General features: G+C 45.4%; 1 protein-coding gene across 1 annotated transcript in view; it reads right to left on the bottom strand.

Annotated features, from left to right (window-relative positions):
• Window positions 1-6800: 6800 nt before the first annotated feature.
• Window positions 6801-17356, bottom strand: part of lingo3 (leucine rich repeat and Ig domain containing 3) — a 96465-nt gene continuing 85909 nt past the window's right edge. Inside the window, exon 2 of the mRNA XM_033046829.1 lies at window positions 6801-10368. Coding sequence (XP_032902720.1) covers window positions 8512-10356 — 1845 coding nt within the window. The 5' untranslated portion in view covers window positions 10357-10368 and the 3' untranslated portion in view covers window positions 6801-8511. The remainder of the gene's footprint in view (window positions 10369-17356) is intronic.

Genomic DNA, 17356 nt, shown 5'->3' with positions numbered 1-17356 from the left:
GAAATGTGAGGTCAGGAGCTCCAGGATTACACCTGTGCTGATGAGGGAAGACAATGCATTTCCAAGACCAGGCTGGTCCAGGAACAATGGGAATCATTATAAGATATAGAAGCTGGAAAGCGTGTGCCACCAGATTCTGGAAGAACACCTCCCCTCTTCCCCCCTTCCACCCCCCACTCCCCCGTTAACAAGCTCCGGAATTGTCCTTCCATAAGCTCGGCTACTGCTTAGAACTGGTGGGCAGTGGGCCTTGTCTGTGGAACTGATACTGACAACTATATTCTGCACTCTGTATCTTCCCCTTTGGTCCACCTATTGTTCTTGAGTTTGGCCTGATTGTATTTATGTGCAGTATTAGAGTCATAGAGTTCAGTTCAGTTTCAGTTTAGTTTATTGTCACGTGTACCGAGGTACAGTGAAAAGCTTTTGTTGCCTGCCAAACAGTCAGGGGAAAGACAATACATGATTACAATCGAGCCATTTACAGTGTATAGATGCATGATAAGGGAATAACGTTTAGCGCAAGGTAAAGCCAGTGAAGTCCAATCAAAAATAGTCTGAGGGTCACCAATGAGGTAGATAGTAGTTCAGGGCTGGGGAGTCACACAGCGTGGAAACAGGCCCTTTGGCCCAACTTGAGCACACCGTCCAACATGGCCCATCTACGCTAGTTCCACCTGTCTGCGTTTGGCCCATATCCCCCTAAACGTATCCTATCCATGTGCCTGTCCAAATGTTTATCAAACGTTGGGATAATACCTGTCTCAACAACTTCTTCTGGCAGTTTGTTCCATACACCCCCCCCACCCTTTGTGTAAAAAACATTACCCCTTGGGTTCCTATTACATTTGTCCCTTCTCACATTAAAACTATGTGCTCTAGTTCTAGTTTTCCCTGCTCTGGGCAATAGACTGTGTTTATCTGATTTGTTTGGATAGCATGCAACACAAAGCTTTTCACTGTACCTCGGTACACGTGTCAATGATAAACCTATACATAAACCTAAGTGTCCTTGCCTTTAAAGATTATAGTTCAAGCTCTTTGAAACACTGTCAAGGAAGCATCAGGGAGCTATTCAGCAAGGATCATTGCTCAGCAAGGATTTTTGTAGGTTCTTGGTCAAGAACATTAGCACCTGGATGCCAACCATGGCTGCAAAGTGGGTATACAAGGAACTGCAGATGCTGGAACTTTTGAGCATAAAACTAACAAATGGATGATGCAGCATCTGTGTAGGGAATGGACAGACGATGTTTAAGAGTCTCGAAAGAAGAAGGTTCCTGACCCTAAATATCATCTGCCCATTCCTTCCACAGATGTTGCCTGACCTGATGAGTTCCTCCAGCAGTTGCCTGCAACGTGTGTAGGTGTAAACTTCTAAACACCACCCATAGAACATCAAACATAAAACATTATAGCACAGTTACAGGCCTTTCAGCCCACAATGTCCATGCCAAAAGTAATGACAAAATAATCTAATCTCATATGCCTGCACGTGATCTATATCCCTCCATGGCCTGCATATCCACGTGCCTGTTTAATTGCCTCTTAAATGTCGCTATTGTATCTGCCTCAACCACTACCCCTGGCAGCGCATTCCAGGCATCCTCCACCCTCTGTAAAAAAGCTTCCCCCGCACATCTCCTTTAAACTTTGCCTCTCTCACCTTAAAGTTATGCCCGCCAGTTACATCCACCCTGGGAAAAAGATTCTGACTGTCTATCTTTTCTGTGCCTCTCATGAATTTATGTGCTTAAAGGAAGCCTTCCCTCAGCCTCCGATGCTGCGGAAAAAATAATTGTGAATATCATTCAGAACAAAACCCTTCTCATGAATACCGCTCCCACACCCAATTCAGTTTAGTTTTTTGTCACTTATACCGAGGTACCGTGAAAATTTTTTTGTTGCGTGCTTACCCGTCAGCAGAAAGACAATACATGATTACAAGGCAAAGCCTGCAATGTCTGATCAAGGATAGTCCGAGGCCATCAAAGAGGTAGATAATACTTTAGCACTGGTCTCTGGTTGTGGTAGGATGATTCAGTATCTTTCCCCTACTAAATGCCCTCAACAAAACCCATGAGCAATATGGATAGGAAAGGTACAGAGGAATATGGTCCAAATGCGGGCAGGTGGGACTAGTGTAGTTGGGGGATCGTGGTTGGTGTGTGCAAGTTCAGCTGAAGGGGCCGTTTCCGTGCTGCATGACTCTATTACAATGTCCCTCCACACCACCACATCATAGCTGTGGGGTAATGGCTCAACAACATCTATTGTAGCTTCTCTCTCAGGGATACTTCAGTAACACTCCTTCTGTACTACCCTGCAGAGCCAGAGGATCTGAAATATTGATGGGAAAGCATTGGAAGACACAAAGGGTAATTGATAGGAATATGGATGAACAAAGGCTAGGGATGAAAAGCCAGGTGTGACACAAAAGGATCACAGAATAGTGAATTGTTAAAAGGTAAGTTGTACCTTGGTTGTACTATGTTTATTTAATGCATTTGTAAATGCTTTGTAATGCATTTTACACAGCTTGTAAGAATCAGCACAAGGGGACATCTAGTGGTGAGACATTTTACTTACAGATAGGCAGAAGCAGCTTGTTCATTATCTTGAACAAAAGTCAAAGTGTTGGATGAACTCAGCGGGTCTGGCAGAGTCTGCGGAGGGAACGGACAGATATCATTTCGGGTTGGGACCCTTCTTCGCACTGATTGTGGTCAGGGCAAGAAAGCTGTAGAAGTGAGGCGGGGGCGGGACCAAGCCTTGCAAGTGATAGGTGGTTACAAGGAACTGCAAATGGTGGTTTACAAAAAAAGGCACAAAGCGCTGGAGTAACTTAGCAGGTCAGGCAGCATCGATGGAGAACATGGATAGGTGGTGTTTCTGGTCAGGATCCTTCTTCAGGCTGATTGTGGGGGAGAACAGGGTTAAGCCTTGTGAGTGATAGGTGGATTCAGATAAGTTTTCATAAAAATAGGCAGGTGGGTGGACAAATGCCAGACATGAAAAGACAGAAGGTGTGAGATAAGGATAGAAGAAGCATGAATTTTGAAACCAGACATATTTATAGATAACGAGGAAGGGGGAGGGGAGAGGGCAATATGGGGGGAAAAGGGGAAGAGAAGGAGGGGTTAGTAGGTTAGTTACAGGTGGATACAAGGGAGGGGAGTTTGCTTAGCAGGTGGGCAGAGTAAGTGACAAAGGCCAGATGAGAAAAGGAAACCAAAGGGTGTCAATCATTTTAGAAGAGAGGAGGGGTAAAATGTAAAGCCATTGGGAAAAATAAAAATAGGGGTATTTCAGTCTATAAGTATGATTTAAATTATGATGCACGCATAATGAATTTCACAAGTAACAATGTAATTCACTGCTGAATTCCTTATATTAGCCCATCTCTTGTTTCCACAGAGAGTCTGATGGAAACCTTTATGTGGGCTCACCTTATCAGCAGATCGTTGCATTGGATCAATAGATGTTCTGATTTTTCATTTGCTGATTGTACAGCTTGAGTTCCTGCAGTGATTAGTGACCCAAGACCGCGTGAAATTGCAGAGAGTTGTGGATGTAGCCCAGTCCATCAAACACACTAGACTTCCCATTCACTCTCCATCACTGACTCTGTCTACATCTTGGGATAGCAGCCAACATAATCAAAGATCACTCACACCCCCGTCATTCCCTCTTCTCTCTTTTCCCTTCAGGCAGAAGATACAAAAGCTTGAAAGCATTTGTCACCAGATTCACAAACAGCTTCTTCCCTGCTCTTATTAGACTTTCAAATGGGCCTCTCATGTGCAAGGTCTCCCGATCTCCCAATCTATCTGGTTGTGGTCTTTGTGCTTTTTTATCTGCACTTTGCTGTAACACAATATTGAAGAAGAGTCCCAAACCGAAATATTACCTATCTATTTTCTCCAGAGATGCTGCCCGACTCGCTGAGTTAATCCAGTATGTTGTGTCTTTTTCTGTAAACCAGCATCTGCAGTTCCTTGTTTCTACACTATATTCTGCACTCTTCTTTTTAGACTATATGTTGCACTCATGCATGGCATAATCTACCAGAATAGTACGCAAAACAAAATTGGTCCCTGTATGTCTATATATATAACCACAAACCACGACTAATGTCCATGGGTCAGGAGTCCAACATTAACAGTTAAAAGACTGAATCACCGCCTAAACTACCCACCCCCATGGGGCATCTCATGGCTCACCTGTGGCATAGTCTGCAGCCATTTTTGCTGCTTTAGACACCTCAGAACCTACGGAGACAGAATGGTAACATTTCACCCTCTATCCAGGAGACTATCTAAGCAAAATCCATGTCTAGAAGTTCTTTGATCTGAAGACTGGCCTTGACCTGAAGCATTGTCTGTCCATTCCTTCCAGAGGTGCTGCCTGACCATTATGTTGTATGCTTTTCTGTAAACCAGCATTTGCAGTTTCTCGTTTCTACACTATATTCTGCACTCTGTTTAAATTCTGTACTCTGTACAGGTGTCAGAAGTTATGGGGAGAAGCAGGAGATTGGGGTTAGGAGCGAGAGATAGATCAGTCATGATTGAATGGCGGAGTAGACTTGGTGGGCTGAATGGCCTAATTCTACTCCTATTCCTTATGACCTTATGAGCTCCTCCAGCACTCTGTGCATTGCTCAAGATTTCAGTATCTGCAGTTCCTTGGATTTGCTAGAAATTCTTCCATGTGCTCCAGGAATCTAATCTGAAATCTGAAGGCATGTATGGCCCACGTACATCCCTGTTTGTCCCCAAGCCCTCGGTGCCAATGGAAGAGAGGATTCCCCACTGGAGTAGTCGTGTCCAACAGGCATGCCATGCCCTTCTTACCTGAGACAACTCCTGCTTCTACCATGATTTTTACCCATCTTTAATGCATCCATTTACCACAGAAAATGAAAGCCAAACATCTGTTAGACTTTGGAAAAACACGGGTATTTTATTTATAACAGTGCAATTAAAACCATGATAAACTCACAATTATTTTTTGTTGTACAATTAATCATGATTATCCCTAGACATTTCCAGATTTATTATATTAACTCTTCTGCAGTTTACACAGAGAAGTACAGAGTCCAATGGAAACCCATGGTTCAGGAAAAAAATAAATTTATGCGACAGGTAATTTTTTTTCCAAAAAAATTGCTCTCCCGTTACAGTTTTTACATATTTATATACTTTGAACAAGTTTGAAAACACAACAGATTATTGCCATTCGATTTGGAAGCACAGGTGATATATCAGCAGTGCTTGTTATCAACGATGTGAAGATCTCTTTGTACAACATGTTCATACTGCACCCATTTGGCAGATCTACACATGGTATAAAAATGATTAACTCCATCACAACACTTTAAAATTGTCATTCAATATATATACTGAACAAATGGTGTGGATAAATGATTTAATGAATTCCAGTGTTGATTTATTTCAGCACTGTCTGAAAAACTACTGGAATTAATATAGTTTTGATGTGCAAATTTGATTCATAAATGGGTCTGCCCTTCTTGATATTTTGCACTGTATCAAAGGAAAAGTAAATCCGCAATGATTCTTCAATTTCAGATTTCATTGTTTTCTTGCCTTTGATGTTGATTTGCGTCTCTGGCCTGGTGGTTGGGATCACGTAGGCAATCGGAGAACCAGTAAAGGCATGGATGGAGACGGTGACGTTGAAAGGGCCCATTTCTAGGTTTAATTCAGGGATACAGCATAAAAGCAGGCTCATCGGCCCACCGCGTCCATGCTGACCAACAATCACCACGTCCACTAGTTCTATCCCACACACTAGGGACAATTTACCGAAGCCAATTAACCCTCAAACCCGCACGCCATTGGGATGTGGGTGGAAACCAGAGCACCCGGAGGAAACCCTCTCATAATTTTAGATTAAAGGAGTGCTTACTTGGATCGATGGATCACGTGCAGGCAGGGGAGATTAGTTTATCTTGGCATCATGTTCAGCACGGATATTGTGGGCTGAAGGACCTGTTCCTGTACTGTTCTACATTCTACATCTCAGCCTGACCCTTAAAGTCAAACCCCAATTTCTCCTCCAGGACATCCCAAAACATCTCCCAATCCTATCCACCGGTGGTGCTTCGATGGCACCCTCGCCTACAGTCTGTCTGTCCTTTTCAATTTTCTTTGTTTTTTTTAGTGTGTTAAAAAAGTGTGAGTTAATGTTCTCTGGTTTATTTTATGGGGGGGGGTGGAGGAGGGCGTCAGGGAAACTTATTTTCAATCGCTTACCTTGCCGGAGATGCGATTGTTTTCCAGGTCGTATCTCCGGTCGCTCTACGACCTAACATCATGGAGCTGGAGGCCTTGCTCGAGACTGACTTTGAGCCCCACCGTGGGGCATGGACTTACCATCGGAGCTGATTCCTTGCCTGGGCTTGACGCTCCAACTGCGGCCTGCGGACTTTAACATGAAGGAGCTCGCAGTCTCGGGTTGAGACCGAGTTGGGAGGCTCCAACGATGCAGAAGGTTCGATTAGCCCTGACTCGGGGTAGATCGCCCGGCGCGGGGGAGCTGAGATTCCCCCCGATGCAGGAGCTTGATCGTCCTGACAAGGAGGCCCGCCGCCGGCTACGGGACTAAGATCGTCCCGTCAAGGTCAGAGGCCCCCGACTGCTGGAGAACAAAGAACGGAAATGATTGAACTTTTTTTCGCCTTCCATCACAGTGAGGAATGCAGAGGAGTCACTGTGGTGGATGTTTATATTAAAATGTATTTTGTGTGTCCTGTTGCTTTTTATTAATATGACTGTATGGCAAATCAAATAGTATACATACTTGGCTAATAAAGTAAGTATGATTATCCATCAGCAAGAGAGAATTCCTAGCCTTGTGTCTGTTCCAAAATGACAGCATCATCAAAATGAAAGATGAACATTTACTTTGCACAAATATTTGTATTTGCTTGAGATTTCTTTCCTGGAGTCAATCGTGTCCCACATGCCAAGGCAGCCACTTAAAAAATATATATTATCTGCTTGTTAAAGTATCACACAATTTGAGCATTATTTATGGTGTTAGTGAAACGATGTGGATGGAAAATACATCATTGCTCTAAGCGTTTTTGATCAAGTGGGATCGAGAAACATTTGTTGCCTGGATAAAATGATGTGGAAAGCTGCAGAAGTATTTTGCAGATCATCAGTAAAGATGCACTATCTTTGCTAGGATATTTTTTACAATACAATAAATACACTCAATTAAACAATATTACACAAGTTGTTATGGTGTTCTTGACATTGTAAGCCAGAACAGTGATACTATTCCGAAAGTTAAAACAAGTTTCTGCATACAAAAAGGTCATAATACATTTACGTAGTCATATTCAAGAAAATTGCATCGTCATAATTAATCAGTTCCATTACTTTCTCACAATGTGTACAATCTGAATAGTTATCCATTGTATTGCCTATTGCAAGAACTCCAAATTGAGATGATTATTGAAGCAATAGAGGTGAAAAGATTGGCCAAAATAATCTAGGTTATACCTCCAACCAATGCTTCCAACATTAAGGAATGATTTCAACCTTCCACCTCCCAGAGGGGGTGACCATGATTTCTCAAGGTCGTATAATACAGAATGGCTGGAAATATTCAGGTTACAAGTCGACTATTTGACTTAACAATCACTGTAGCCCAAGATTCTATCAGTTAGGACAGGGTAAAACACAAAGTGCTAGAGTAACTCAGCACATCAGGCCGCTTCTCTGCAGGACATGGATAGGGGGTGTTTTTGGTCATGACCCTTCTTCAGTAAGTGTCATGGGAAGCTAAGCCAACATTTTCCACCTGGGCTTTTACGCTTTCCTGAATATGTGGCATTTAAGAAAAATTCAAAAGGTAGATTACCTGAGTGGAATGCATAGAGAATGGATGCAAGCGAAACTGGCCCTTGCTTTGTGTTCTGGCCTTGAACCGGGTTCCCAGGCTGACAACTTCCCTTGGCCAAAGGCCAAACATCTGGATGGGAGCATCCAGCTGTTCTTGGCATCTGCCCGAAATGAGCCGCTTGGCTCTGCATCTGTGCAACTCAAGGGCTCCACCTTACTTCCAACCCCTGGGCCATGTTTGACTGTGTCAGGCCGAGCTGGAAGAGTCTCCTTGCACCTCAAAGCAACCGCTCACTGGCGACGTACCCGCATGAGATTCCTACCATCCCATTTCACCCTTGCTACCACAGGACACACATTCAAACTGGATCACAAATCGATTTCTACCCCGATGTGTCAAAAACAGGTATTTTTGCAAACCGGTCGGGTGACAACATTTGTCTTAGGACTGAGTGACTATATACAGCATGCAATACTGCTCTTGCCCTAGCCGAGCCAGGGTAACTCATACAAATATTATTGATGATGCTTATCATTAGAACATCATAGGCAGACGTCCATTATGGTTCAACGTGTTGACTACAGTAAGTACTTGCAACCAACCAACCAACCAACCAACGACTGACCCACTGGGTCAGATCATCTTCATGTTGAACTTCCTGGCCCCTCCTTGCCCGCTGCTCATTGTGGGCCCGTCAACCTTCCGAAAGGAATATTCCACCGAGAAGTTGTTCTTGTGGTGTCCTCTCCCCCTGCTCCACACGAACAGAATCAGAAAGCAGAAGAGCACCACCCCTAGGAAGGTGATGCAGCCCATCGCAGTGGACACCAGGATGGTTTTGAGGTCCAGAGTGAACTTCAGGAAGACCTGGGTTTCGTTGAAGGCAGTCTCGTTGAACTCCAAGAGAGCGCCGGTCATGTTGGCAAACAGGGCGCCTTCTGATCTCTGCACCTTCACGGTCAACACGGCGAAGGAGGTGTCGTTGCCCCCGGCGTTGCTGGCGATGCAGATGTGGGTGCCACTGTCGTGGACCTGGACAAAGCGGATCTCCAAGGTGCCACCCGGCAGGATGGTGGCTCTGCCGCTGCTTCTGCTGGTGATCATCCTGCGCTGCGGTGACACCCACATTATCACCGGGGCCGGCTCTCCGTCCGCCCGGCAGGTGAAGTAGACGGTTTGTCCTTCCCCCGCCGTCACCCGTTGAGGTTTCCTGTCCCGTATCTTGGGCTTCTGACAGGTGAAGTAGTCCTGAAGGGCGGTGTCCTCGAAGTCTTGCAGCCGGCTTCCCTGAATGTCCGCCGGGGAGGCGCACACTGGCTGGTTGTCGTCGAAGCTCAAGGCTGTCTTCTTCTGGACCAGCCACAGGAGGCGGCAGTCGCAGGACAGGGGGTTGTTGTCCAAGCGGAGAACCACCAGGTTCCCCACCGATTGCAGGGCGCTCTCCTCCAGGGTCACCAAGAGGTTGTTGGAAATGTTGAGCACCCTGAGCTGCCTCAGCCCCAGGAACGCGTGCGGCTGGATGGTGCTGAGCAAGGTGTTGACCATGTACAGGTGCTGCAGGCGGATCAAGTCACGGAACGAGCCAGATTCGATGGTGGTGATGGGGTTGTAGGACAAGTTCAACATCTGGAGATAGACTAGGTTTCTAAAGGCTCCGGACGGCACGGAGGAGAGGTTAGTGCTGGTTATGGACAGGTAAGTGAGGTTCAGACCATAGAGCGTGGTGGGAGTGATGGTCTCCAGAAGTGGCCAAGAGTCGATCTCCAGTTCCTTCAGGTTATAGAGCTTCCGAAAGTTCTGCTCCTCCAGGAAGCTGATGGCAAGGTGCCGCAGGCGGAGAGTGGCCAGGTTTTGAAGGTAGGACAGGGATTCACCCGAAATGGAGGTCAGGTTGCATTTTTCAATGGTGAGCTGATCCAACCCAAGTAGTCCACTGAACGCCCGCTGGGAGATGTAGACCAGGTCGTTGTCACCAACTTCCAGCTGCTTCAGTTTCCTCAGATCCTGGAACATGAGGTCCAGCAGGATAACAATCTTGTTCTCGCTGAGGTCCAGGCGTGTCAGGTTGGCAAGCCTGGAGAACACGCCAGCGGGGATCAGCTTCAGTTGGTTTCCCCTCAGCAGCAGGGAGCGCAAGTTCAACAAGTTGCTGAAAGCCCCGGGTTCGAGGTTGGTGATGATGTTCTCGCTGAGGTCGACTTCCTCCAACAGAGGGAAGGAGGCCAGATCTCCGGGACCAATGCAGCGCAGGCGGTTTTTGCTGAGGTCCAGGACTTTGGTCTCGATGGGGATGCCTTCGGGAATGGCAGTCAGACGCTTCCTGTGGCAGAGCACGGACCTGATGTGGGGAGCGCAGTCGCAGCGAGGCGGGCAGCTGACTGTGCAGCGAGTTATCAGAGCCATCAGGGTGAGACCCAGGACCTGCTGCCAACACATTGACATGGTGTGAAACATGATCTTACTGACACAGTCTGTCATTCTCCCGTGCACCTGCGTAGAAAAGAAAATAGACATTAGGGAGAGGTAATCCCGCTTGATCTAAAATAATAATGAAAAAGCAGAACATTTAGTTTAAGTTTATTATTGTCACATGTACAGACTGCTGACTGGTCAGCATGCAACAATAGCTTTTCATTGTAACTCAATAAACTAAGCTGAACTACAGAAGTACAGTGAAAAGCTTTGATTTGCGTTATCAAATAAACTATACATACATATAATATAGCCAAACTCAAGTACAATAGATAGTGCAAACGGGAAGATACTGAGTGCAGAATATAGTTTTCAGCATTAGAACATTGAACAGTACAGCACAGGAACAGGCCCTTCAGCTCACAATGTTTGTGCTGAACATGATGCCCAGTTAAACTGAGCTCATCTGCCAGTACGTGATCTATATTCCATGCACTTCCATGTGCCTAGCTAAAAGTCTCTTAAATCCCACTATCGTATCTACCTCTCCCCCCCCCCCCCCCCCACTCCCCCAGCAATGTGTTCCAGGCTCCCACCACTCTCTATGTACAAAACTTGCCCCGCACGTCTCCATTAAACTTTCCCCGTATCTAAGCTACCTTATAGCTATGCTCTCCAGTGTTGGACATTTCCACGATGGGAAAAAGGTTCTGACTGTCTACCTTATCTACTTCTATATTTTATATACTCTATCAAGTCTTCCCTCAACCGATTGTTTGTACGTTTTCCCCGTGACCCGTGGGGGTTTTCTCCGAGATCTTCGGTTTCCTCCCACACGCCAAAGACGTAAAGGCATGTAGGTTAATTGGCTTGGTAAATGTAAAAATGTATGTGTAGGTTAGTGTTAAAATGCGGGGATCGCTGGTCGGCGCGGACCCGATGGGCCGAAGGGCCTGTTTCCGTTCTGTATCTCTAAACTAAACTCTCCTTGAACCTAAAACCCTCTAATCCAGGCAACATGCTGGTAAATAACTTCTGCATCCTCTCCAAAGCATCTACATCCTTCTTGTAATGGGATCACCAGAACTGCACACAGACATCACAATATTCCAAATGCGGCCTAACCAAAGTCTTGTACAGCTGCAATGTTAAGTCACAGTTTCTTCGACAAAGTCCAATGTCCACAATGGGGTAGGGATGAATCGGACAGTACTCTAATTTATGGAAGAATCATTCAGAAACCTGATAACAGAGGGGAAGAATAGATTAAGAGGTCATGACTGAAGTATATGAACATGGTATAGATAGGGTGGTGTGCAGGAAAGTATCCCCACATCAGAGGTAGATGGATGAGAGAATAGATTTAGGGTAAGGGAGAAGATATTTAGTGGGAATCCAAGGTTGTACCTTATCACACAGAGGGTGGGTAAAAAGCAGAGTAGCGTGTCAGAAACGTTGAGGCAAGTACTTGAATTGCCTTAGCAGAAGATTACAGGCCATGTGCCAGGAAATGGGATTAATGGGGTGTCTACCGATTGGGATGGATCAAGGGTGAATGTCATGTCCCACTGCTGTCCGAGTACGGCTCGACACTGTCTCCTTGCTTTACTTCTAGAAAAGAGCTTGAGAAGAACTACAGTTTAGAGTTTTTTTCTTAGTTTAGAAAAACAGCGCGGAAACAGGCCCTTCGGCCCACCGAGTCTGCACCAACCAGCGATCCCCGCACACTAACAATATCCTAAACACACGAGGGACAATTTACATTTACACCAAATCAATTAACCTACAAACCTGTACATCTTTGGAGTGTGAGAGGAAATGAAGATTTCGGAGAAAATCCGCACAGGGCACTGGGAGAACGTCTAAACTCCGCACAGCCAAGCACCCGTTGTCAGGATCGAACCCGGGTCTCTGGCGCCGTAAGACAATGGCTCTACCACTACGCCACCATGACGCCCATCGGCCAGATATGTTAATCCTATCATACTATACACAAGTACGGTGCTAAAACATGATGTCACTGTTGCTTATTTACCACCTAATAGAAATGTCAATGATTCAGTTAAAGTTTGACTTCCTCATAGAACATAATAATAATAATAATAATAATAATAATAATAATAATGGATGGGATTTATATAGCGCCTTTCTAATACTCAAGGCGCTTTACATCGCATTATTCATTCACTCCTCAGTCACACTCGGTGGTGGTAAGCTACTTCTGTAGCCACAGCTGCCCTGGGGCAGACTGACGGAAGCGTGGCTGCCAATCTGCGCCTACGGCCCCTCCGACCACCACCAATCACTCACACACATTCACACACACATTCACACACAGGCAAAGGTGGGTGAAGTGTCTTGCCCAAGGACACAACGACAGTATGCACTCCAAGCGGGATTCGAACCGGCTACCTTCCGGGTGCCAGCCGAACACTTAGCCCATTGTGCCATCTGTCGTCCCATAGAACAGTACGACCCAGTAACAGGCCCTTTGGCCCACAATGTCCATGCCGAACGTGATGCCAATCTGAAGAATCACCTAATCATGTTCTTCAGAGATGCTACCTGACCCGCTGAGTTACTCCAGCGCTTTGAAGCAAAGTTAAATTCTACCCACACGTGACCCATATCCTTCCATTCTCTTTCCAGTTTGTTGATTATTTGAAGACTGCTATTTTTAAGGTATTCCAACTTTCACACTACTTTTTCCAAAAGAGGTCTGGTCGGACAATGCAAATGGTGATACAGGGAACTCCAAATGCTGGAATCCTGAGTGAAACACAGAAGCACTGCGGTAATTTAGCGGGTCGGTCAGGCAGCATCTGTGGAGGGAATGCACAGACTGCATTCCAGGTCAGGATCCTTCTTCAGACTGATTGTAATGGAGGGAGAAAGCTGGAAAGAGATGTGGGGATGGGACAAGCCTGGCAAGTGATAGATTAATACAGGTAAGGGGAGGGGAGAGAGAGGACAAAGACTAGAGATGAGAAGGAGACACAAGGGTGTCAGATAAGGCAAGAAGATATTTGAAATGCAGAAGATGAGTAGCCAGAGTAACATGCTTATAAGTAAGCAGGATAATCCAACAGTTGATAGGATGATATAAAATCACTGCAGCGGATGGGCAAGGGGATATATAAATGCAATCTAATTACACTCTCAGCATTAGCGCTAATTTAAATCAATACCACCGTGAGGAGATGTGATCCGGTGGAAAGAGCTGTGTGTGCAAAGCTCAATTATTCCTCGATAAAAGAAGTTATTTGTTTGCGTTTCTGTAATTCATGTCTCAAATAATGAATATATTTTCTGAAATGACACGAGATTTTGCTGCATAGAATCATTCCACTGCTCCTCAGGATTAAAGCTTTCAGTGCATGTAGGGGCTTAGCAATGACCTACATTTATAAAAAGGAAACACAAGATAAAATAGCACATTAAAAAAAACCCATCTTAGCCAACCGGGGAATTAATCTTCTAAATGTCTTCCAAGTAGTTTCTCTGGGAATAGTTGCATTAATTGCCTTGCAGTAATCCCGAGGGGTTTGGCTTATGTGTAACGTGATACATGAACTGGATTTCAATTCTCATTTGAAATGTGTCTCTGCTGTTCAGCCAAAATACTAAATGGAGTTGGATTTAATTCCTTTTTCTCGCGTCCTTCAGTATTAATTGATTCAATGGTATTTTATTGTCACGTGTACCGAGATACAGTGAATTGCCACGCTTCTGCTGCCATCTTATGCTGTCCAGGTTTGTTGCACCATCCGGTGGTTAGACCACGTATTGGGTGAACCCTCGGCCCTAGACCCAATAAGTGGCATAACCAATGGGTGGTGCCACAAACTTGGAGAGCATAAGGTGGCGGCAGAAGCGTGGTGATTCTCTGTGTACTGACTCAGAGGTCTACTATTTTTGCACAACAATCGTCCCACTTTGTACTGATTAATGATTGTACTTGGGTATCGTGTAACTCTAGTGAATTATTTGCAAAACAAAGAATTTCACTGTGTCTCGGTACATGTGACAATAAAATACCATTGAATCAATGAATACTGAAGGACGTGACTAGGTTTGGCGGGAAGAAGACGTCACGTGGCATAGGGGTGTGCCCGGTTATATATATCGAACTTTAGGAGAACTCTCCCCAGTCTAGGTATGTTGCAAAGCCTACCTGAAGCGTCGCTGAAAATCTGCCGCTGCAGTGTGCGCGATTTTGGCGCCGTTTAGAGGGGGGCGGGTTTAAAACGCGATTTTCTCTAGGCTGTTCAAATCGAAGATGTCCAGCCTAGTTAATTATTAACGGAAAATCGCTGAAAGACCCCGTCGCAAAAGCTATTATTAGTTTTAAAGGCCTCGTAAAATAGTTATAGTAGTTTAAAAATCAATCTCTAAACCCGCGAACACCAGCAACCGCAGGGTCTCATAAAGCAAATATCTGAAGGTATGCTGTATATTTTTACATTAAAAAGGGCTTCTAAAGATCCCTTTATACAAAGTTTAATATTGCGAGTAGCTCATTTTGGGCCCATTAAATCCCGCAGTATTTTTCTGGGCATTTGGGGCACAAATCTACCGCAATGTGAACGTTCTAAACCAGCGCGTTCCACAGGGACCCACTGGAAAGCTGATTTAAAATGGACTTTAATTTACAGCAATTGAACACTAAATTCCTTCCATTTTGTCTATAAATTAATGTAAATGAGATTTTAAAATCATGTTTTATTGTGAATTATTTGTGAATATTATTTGGACATTTAGGCTATTTAAAAATGTTAATCATTTATTAAGAAATGGATAGATGTTTAGATCTAGTAATTGAAGTCTGAAATTAGCTACAATTAGGTAACTAACTAATTATATGCTTTAATTTCAGGTCATCCAAGTAAGAATATTTTATATTTGTTTCAGAATGCTTCAATCTATGATAACTGAAAATTTCATTCAGTTCTCTTAATTTTTAAGAAAGTTATGGGCTTTTGACTGTTCACGATCACAGCTTTTTTGTTATGTCCATAGAAAATCAATAGGGAACAAGATGCTCCTTTCCCAGTATGAAAATGGCCATAACTTTTTAAATACTTGAGATATGAAAGTGAATTAGGTGTCAAATTAAACTTATTTTTATGCTTTATCTGATGGGATAAATTGCAGACTTGATTTTTTTAATCTCAAAATTTTGTAACATTGCTACCCAGTCGCGTGTGAGCTGTTCTTTGTTTATCTCAATAAAGATCACTTTGTTTAACAACACGTGTCTCACCATATTGGTGACCCCGACGATCCAAAACGGTTATTTTGGATTTGAATAATGGATGCAGCCAACGCTCAACCTGAAGTTGCCATCAATCCGGCCCAGCAAAACACTGTCGCTCTTAAGCTGCCCGTGTTCGGGACATCGCAGCCCTAAGTGTGGTTTCAGCAAGCCGAGGACCAGTTCCACATTCGCCGCATCACAGCTGATGACACCCGGTACTATTACGTGGTCGGCGTGCTGGATCAGAGGACGGCCGGTCGCCTGGTCCCTTACCTATGCGCGCCGCCAGCTGCGGACAAGTACGAGGGCATCAAAGCACTTCTCCAGCGTACCTTCGTGCTCAGCTGCCGGGATCAAGCAGCGCGGCTCATGCACATGGGCGGGCTCGGCGATCGCAAGCCGTCGGTGCTCATGAGCGAAATGCTCACTCTGATGGACGGTCATCAGCCCTGTCTCCTGTTTGAACACGTCTTTCTGGAGCAGATGCCGGACGACATCCGCCTGCTCCTCGTGGACTACTCCAAGGTGCTCCTCGCGCCTTGACTAACTCCAGGACTGTTTGTATGTGTTCCTGCTCCGAGACGCTCACCAGTCGCCGCTGCAGCGTCCGTGTGAGGGTCCTTTCCGGGTGTTGCAGCATGAACTTACCATTTTTGTTTTGGACAAGGGGGGGGCAGCATGAGACTGTGTCGGTTGCTCGCCTGAAGCCGGCCCATTTGAACATTAGTGAACCCGTGCAGGTGGCCCAGCCTCGTCGTCTGGGACGTCAGTGGTCCCAGCCACTTCCGATTTTGTCCTTACCAGTTGTATCCCCTGTGTGGGGGGATTTGTGTACAAGGTCCGGCGACCTCATTCATCTGCCGTTTTGTTTTCATGCCTCTGGTTCTGGGGGGGGTTCCTGTGGCACCATCCGATGGTTAGGCCACTTATTGGGCAAACCCTCGGCCCTAGGACTGGCAGTGTCACATGACTAGGTTTGGCGGGAAGAAGTTGTCACGTGGCTTAGGGATGTGCCCTGTTATATATATAGAACTTTGGGAGAACCCTCCCAGTCGCGTGTGATGCTTTTTATGTCCTCCATCGTGGCTCCGCCGCTCTGTGCCGCTGAAGGCCATGTCTGATTCACACCCTTGTGAGCCTACATCGGCACCCGATCCACGCATCCATGAGGAGGAATTTCTTTAGTCAAAGGATGGCGGATCTGTGGAATTCTTTGCTACAGAAGACTGTGGAGGCCAAGTCAATGGATATTTTTAAGGCAGAGATCGATAGATTCTTGATTAGTACGGGTGTCAGGGGTTAGAAGGAGAAGGCAGGAGAACGGGTTAGGAGGGAGAGATAAATCAGCCATGATTGAATGGCAGAGCAGACTTGATGGGCAGAATGGTCTAATTCTTCTATCACTTATGACATTTCTCCCGGCTGCTGCAGGGCCTCCAGCGTGTGAGCTGTTCTCGTCCGACACCTCGACCTATCAACATAGAAACATAGAAAATAGGTGCAGGAGTAGGCCATTCGGCCCTTCGAGCCTGCACCGCCATTCAATATGATCATGGCTGATCATCCAACTCAGTATCCTGTACCTGCCTTCTCCCTCTGATATCTTTAGCCACAAGGGCCACATCTAACTCCCTCTTAAATATAGCCAATGAACTGGCCTCAACTACCTTCTGTGGCAGATAATTCCAGAGATTCACCACTCTCTGTGTGAAAAATGTTTTTCTCATTCGGTCCTAAAAGATTTCCCCCTTATCCTTAAACATGCTGCCCCCTAACACTCTGGGGGTACAGGGAATGGAGATGGCCCAG

Source organism: Amblyraja radiata, chromosome 29 (genome assembly GCF_010909765.2).
Source record: "Amblyraja radiata isolate CabotCenter1 chromosome 29, sAmbRad1.1.pri, whole genome shotgun sequence".
Lineage (NCBI taxonomy): Eukaryota > Metazoa > Chordata > Chondrichthyes > Rajiformes > Rajidae > Amblyraja > Amblyraja radiata.
The sequence above is the reverse complement of the archived record's forward strand: the minus strand, read 5'-3'. Positions and strand labels throughout refer to the sequence as shown.